The following is a 6,582-nucleotide window of genomic DNA, read 5'->3' on the forward strand; positions in this document are numbered from 1 at the left end:
TTGAAAAGCTCAATTATCTTATTATTACCCGAAAAAATATATCATTTTGTAGTAAGTGTGGTTAGGCAGTTCCTTCAGCTCCTTGCGACTCTCATTAGAAGGCATTTCTGCATATTTTACGGTATATTAAAGGGTCTCCCAAAAAATGCTTGTTTTGTATGTTTGTTGAATGAAATTTGAAATTGTTGAAGAGTAAGAAGCAAGACGTGGTTATTCGTTCTAGAGGCTGAGTATTGTGCTATGACCTTAGCTACATATGAGCTTCTTTGGGTTAAATAATTACTTTGTTATCTCAAATTTTGTATAGTGACAAATATGAAGTTGTGGTCTGACAAAGATAAAAATGTGTTGTGACAACCAGGCAACACTGCATGTTGCATCAGAAACAATATTTCATGAATGAACTAAGAACATTAAAGAAATTGTCATTTCATCAGGGAGAAATTGTTATCTTGATGTATAGACACCGAATATGTATTTTCAGATGATCAACTTGAAAATATATCAAGAGAAGCCCTAAGAGGCCCTAAATCCAAGCTCATTTGCAACAAACTTGAGTTGTATAACTTGTACACTTCAGCTTAAAGGGAAAGTTATGATTTATCTATATTTATAATTTAGATAGGCTCATATCTAAATATAATTAGGATTGGATATTAGATTTTGTTTATTAGATAGATTATCTACTAATACTTCTCTCTCTCTATATATACTTCTCTCTTCTATATATATATATATATCCATTTCTTTGTATCAGGTCATTTCTGAAAATGTCCTAGAAAGGATGTCCACATTCACATATCACACTGTTATCAGGATAAGCTTTGCAATGAAGCCAAGTTTAGTAACTGAATACAATCTTCGGAAAATGAGTAAAGAATATAGCTCTATGCATGAATCTTAAAACAGTAGATGCTACACACTACTCACTCTAGAAGTTTGGTTTGGTGTTGCCTGAGAATTCCTGCCTTCTTCCTTCAAGTTCTGTAAGATTATTCCGTATGATATGTATTTTTGATGTCAAATGATCATTATGGTTTTCAACATCTTTCATGAGAATAAGTAGTTGCTCCTTATATGCTGCACTTAGACGTTTCTTTATTCGTAGTTCTGCAGTTAACTCTTGAATCCTTTTATCCTTCTCATCCTACAACAATTATTGTATGCAATCATCATAAGTGATTTTGACTAGAGCAACAAACAGTGGAAGTGATTTCAAGATCAAGTTAACATGAGATGCACAAGCAGATGAAGGAACTGAATGTACTTATTTTTACTTCAACATTAGCAAATAACAAAAGCATTGGAGATTTCCACCTACTGCTTATTTCATAATTTTGACAAATCCATGAAAACAACACATCTATGCAATAGATTTGGACGGAAGACCTCGTATAAATTGTATACCATTTCAGGAAAGTACTTTCGTAATTTTTTTTTTCTTTAACCAAAATTTTGAAATATCTTGGTGTGTCAGTATTTTTTGTTCAATATCATCTGATTTTGTGTGTCAATAGTTTTGGTTTAATATCATCAAATTATGGACATAAGCTTCACTTTAGGTTCATATTTAAGATGACAATGAGATTAGTTTGCCTCAAGGCTGGTTTTCTTCCTTCCTTCTTTCTTTTATATATATATATTATCTTTTCATCCTATTCAACAAAAAATTTTGAAATCTCTTGATGTGTCTATATTTTTGGCTTAATATCATTGAATTATAGGCATAAGCTTCAAACCAGTGTACCACTCACAACATTAACTAAGGCAGCAACTCACCAAACAGCCTATAGCATGACCTCGTGATGAAAAGGAAAAGATAATATCTTTATATATTCGTCCAATTTAATTCTAGTTGTTTTTACTCTTCCAGATTTGGCATAAACAAAGTTAGAATATAGACAATGTCAGGAAAATATATTTTAAGTGGAGTGAAATGGTGCACAGTAAGGAGGGCTTTTAAAGTTATTTAGTTTATTTATTAATGATTGGTTAGTTCTTGTTTTGTTTTTTCTTTTTCACTTAAATAAGGATATGCAAAATATTATTATCTTCTTCCTAAGTTTCTCCAGCTCATAGACACTGCCCTCTTATTTTATGTATCTCCTTTTCGCCTCTCACACTTGCTACTGTTGAAAACAACAAACACTGTGTTACTAAAAACAATAGAATTGTTAGGCTGGAAACTTATATCTTAGGAAATCAGTGAGTTAATAAACTTCATGTAACTAGCTCAAAAAGTTATATACTTTTCTTTCCCATCAATTCTCAGCTAGTCGGTTTGCTATACTTCCTTTTCCAAGCATATTTATCAACATTTAAACATATTTCTCAAAAGTCCAGCTGAAGCAAATGGTCTTAACACAATTGCTGTCATTACAAATGCTTTGACAATATACATGTGAACACAGTAATGGACTAATGGCCTTTTCACTATTCAACAGTATATAAAATTACTATTATTAGGTTTTGCTGTAGTTCTATATTCAAAATCCCTAAGGGCCTCATCAGCAAGAATAAATAATTTGAGATAGAGACAAATATATGATGTTCAATCAATAAAATCAAAATGCAATATGTGTTGACGTAGCGATTGGGTATAAAACATCTATAAGTAAATATAACTTGAAGATATCAAAATGCAAAAAACCAGTATATGCCATTTGAGCCCAAAATAGACAAATAATAGACACATCATGCTCCTAATTGGAAGGAAGAATGCAACTAATGGAAATAGGGAACAAAGAATGATAGCCAATTTACTTAGTGATAGTTGCAAAGGGGCAATAGTAATCAAGGATAACAGAATAGTAGTACTTACGAAAGTTAGCCATCTCTTGGGTGATGAAACTACCAATGGATGGTTATGGTCTCGCACAAACTTCCGAACAATCCACTTCCCTTCACTCTCTCTCTTTATTACAAACACGGCGGCACAACCGTCTTCCCGTTTTTCGCCTGCATCACTGCAGACATTGCCTGATTTCTGAACATTAGAATTGTTTCTACATCCCAATCCACGTGAAATAACTGACCCATCATGTTCTGATTTATGGGATGATAAAACACGGGTCGAAAAGCCTGCCCTTGCAGCATATTCATTATAATATGCCTTAGCAGCAGCCTCTGAGTCGAACACCATACCTTCATATGGCCCACTATGTTTGTCAGATTCAAATGATGTCAAGTCCCCTGTGAAAGATGATTCAATCATTCCATCACATGATTCTATCATTCCATTGCCACTGTCCAATCTATTCTCCACATCCACTGGAAGAAAAAATGGCACTATGTTAGTCCGAAGATAAGAAGGTGTACATTAACAATGCCCATTGCATGGGAGGAAAAAGCAATGACCATTTGCTGCAACAGTACACAAATCAGGAATCCACAAAACTTCGACCCACACTTATTGTTCAGTACATCACCATCAATAATCAAATACGAATGATTTTGAATAACATGAGAAGATAGAGCGTTTTAAGTAGTGTATCATCCCAACTTTCAGCTTTCTTATTCAAATTCCAATCCCAAGCCAAACATCGACTAAATGTGAAGAACTAAAAACCAACACAATTATAGAGAACACAACCTTAGTACCGAGCTATTCTCATCTAGTAACACAATACTTGTCCGAAAAGATCAGCCCCGCAGGGTTTTCAATCAAATTTGTTCAACTGTAAACAACAATTGAAGTTGGTTCACAAATCACACACATCATTAGTATTAGAAACACCATACAAAGCCCCAGAGAGGTTACGCAGATAAGCAAATGAACCAACGCAACCCTTGATGTTTCATACGCATAGCTAGCGGCTTACTTGCCCTTAATTTCCTCCATCCACATCCCAAAACAATTCAAAGTAAATCCCGCACTTGTAGCTTCTTTTGCCCAAAATTTCCTTGTTCTTGGAAATAACAACCATTTCACTTTCAATCTGTTGAGACGGTCGTTAGCATCCGACATGGTATCAGAGCCTATTTTAGATCTCGAGTTCGAGTCCCACCGTCCCCATTTGTGCACATATGCATATGCAAGTTTAGCATACCTCCACTTGCACCTGAGGGGGCGCTTTGGGTACTCCCGTTTGCGGATATATAACTAATGGCTTAGTCTCCCAAAAAATTCGAGCTTTTATGTGAGACGGTCGTTAGCATCGGACACAATCAATTTCTAACATGCGTCCAACTCACATCACCGAACACAGCAGAATAAAACAGCAACAAATTGCCCTTGAATTCACACCAGGGTCAATAAATTAAGATTTCATAACCCGGACACCACAACAGAGCTGTAAATAGAATCAAGCCTATCAAGCGGTGAGACATCCTCAGACATCCTCGTTTGAGGGCAAGGTGCGGGTGCGTGGTTGTGTGAGCGTGTGGGTTAAAAAAAAAAAAAAAGAGTGAACAGTGATGAGGGTTTGACGGTGCTTACTAGTTTTGTGGTGGAGTGCTTGTCTTCGCCTCTCGATATTGTAGATACCTCAGCGCTATATTTCGAAATTCTTTACTAGTTCATCAGTTCTGCTGACTTAACGAGAAAAAGGGCGATTTTGAATTCATGGTTTTCCACAATCTAAATTAAAAATCCTACCCTATTAATGTGCAACGTCCTTCCCAGACTTCCATTTCTATTTGTGAATGTTGGGTGTGTGAGGATTACACGAGAAAGACGAAGACGAGGATGATGATGATGGGAAGACGAAGACGGCGGAAGACGAGGTAGAGAAAGAAAATGACACAAAAGGCAAAGATAGAGAAGAGTAAGATGATGTCGGCAGGTAGACGACGAGGACTATGAGACGAAACCAAACCAGAGCACGAAAAGACGACGAATCAAGCTGGAGAGGAAGAGGCAGGGCAAGAGGTCGGCTAATAATTTGCACCATATCCGGCTTTTATTAAAAAAAAAAAAAAAAAAAAAAAACAGCCGTACAGGTTTGTTTCTTCAACGAACCATTTTTGACATAATTTTTTTTAAAAAAATTATTATAAATTAATATTCTATACGCATTTATTTTTATAATTTATTATTAATATATTATTTTTACAAATTTATTATATTTCATATAAAAAAAATTATTCAAATTAAAATACAAAACAAATACACCAAATTTCAATAAAGTTTATGTTATTATTTTTTATCTATTAAAATTTATATATAATTTATTTATAATAAACTATTTGAATTTGTTTATTTATTAATTTTAATAGTAAAATTCATATAAATATTATTAATAAAATATAATACTATATATATTAACACAATATATAAAATATATATTTAATTCACTTATAAAAATTTAATAATTTAATACAAAATATTATTTTTTTATATTATAAAAATAATTTTTCATATATGACATTTTCATTATAATATTTCTATTTTATTTGAAATTTTTTAGGGCAATTTAGATTAAAATCTCTCTAATGTAAAAACAGATTTAAATTCAGTATCTCTCCATTAAGACAAAGTACTGCACTTCCTATTTTTCAATTTTGTTTACACTTGACTTTCTACTACCCATTTTACTCCTGAAATTACGAAATAATGCAATGAATGTTTGATGTACTTTTGTTAATTTTATATAAACCTACAATATCTATTTACATACTTCAAAGTTATTCCAATGTACAAATAAAATTTCAAAGTAATGTGCTTGAAGTTTTTATTTATATACTGGGATTAGATACAGAAATATAAACAAAAAAACAAATAAAATTTAGATAAAACTCACGATTTTACGTTGTAAATGAATTAATTTCTTTTAAAATTTTCTCTTTCCACTCACTCCGTTGCTTCCGAAGCACTCTACGGAAATCATCTCATTCAAACCCCTCCGCAAAAATCATTGTCGTTGCTGAAAGTATTACTCGCTGCTGAAATCTCAAATCCTGCTCGAAATTTGGAAAATGTCTCCCAAAAATAAAGTTTGAATAAAAAATTTAAAGTTTATATCTTTCGAAGAATCAATATTTTGATTTTGGATTTTTTAGTTCGTGGTGTGCTTTAACCTATTCTTTTTGTGCCTCGGATGGATTTGTACAACCTTCGTGCTGGGCCATTTTATTTTTGCATCGTATCGCACCGTCGGATCAAATATGAATTATTTTGATAGTTTTAAAATTGAAAATGATCTTATTGAGTATAGAAGTATCTTCATTTGCATTTTTATAGGTTTACATGTGCAGTAAAATGATCGGGGTATAAGGAATTCCTTATTTTCTTCAAACTGTAGGCACAATTTTCTCTTGCAGAGTGACTTTTTAAGTACCGAAAGTGTTTGACGATATCTCTATGATGGTGTTGGTTGCAAATGTATCTATTTTGTCGATTAGTGAAAACTTTGTTCGTTGTTTTTATATTGTTTGTGAATACCTTTAGTTGTATTCGGTGTACTCTGAGTTTTAATTTACATGTCTCTTTAAGAATATTACTTACCTTCGCAGTTATGTTATAAACTTGAATTGGTATTGTGTATACTTATAAGAACATTTCTTTTTGTTTTAAATTATTGTAGACTCGAGAAAGAATACAAAGGGTTTACCTCCATATTTGTTTTACCTTTTTTTCTGTAC

General features: G+C 32.9%; 1 protein-coding gene across 2 annotated transcripts; it reads right to left on the reverse strand.

Moving 5' to 3' along the window:
• Positions 1 to 749: 749 nt before the first annotated feature.
• Positions 750 to 4,867, reverse strand: LOC127261379 (protein FAR1-RELATED SEQUENCE 5-like). Of its 2 annotated transcripts, XM_051289711.1 has the most exons (4): positions 4,439 to 4,867; positions 3,822 to 4,292; positions 2,822 to 3,270; positions 750 to 1,147 (listed from the first exon to the last, which is right to left on the reverse strand). In XM_051289711.1, coding segments are annotated over exons 2-4 (666 nt in total). In that variant the 5' UTR covers positions 3,823 to 4,292; positions 4,439 to 4,867; the 3' UTR covers positions 750 to 931. The 2 variants fall into 2 exon arrangements, with proteins under 2 accessions (XP_051145668.1, XP_051145667.1); XM_051289710.1 differs by lacking the exon at positions 3,822 to 4,292.
• Between the last annotated feature and the right edge of the window lie 1,715 nt (positions 4,868 to 6,582).

This window comes from Andrographis paniculata, unplaced genomic scaffold (genome assembly GCF_009805555.1).
Source record: "Andrographis paniculata isolate CXL003 unplaced genomic scaffold, ASM980555v1 Contig62END, whole genome shotgun sequence".
NCBI classification, from domain to species: Eukaryota; Viridiplantae; Streptophyta; class Magnoliopsida; order Lamiales; family Acanthaceae; genus Andrographis; species Andrographis paniculata.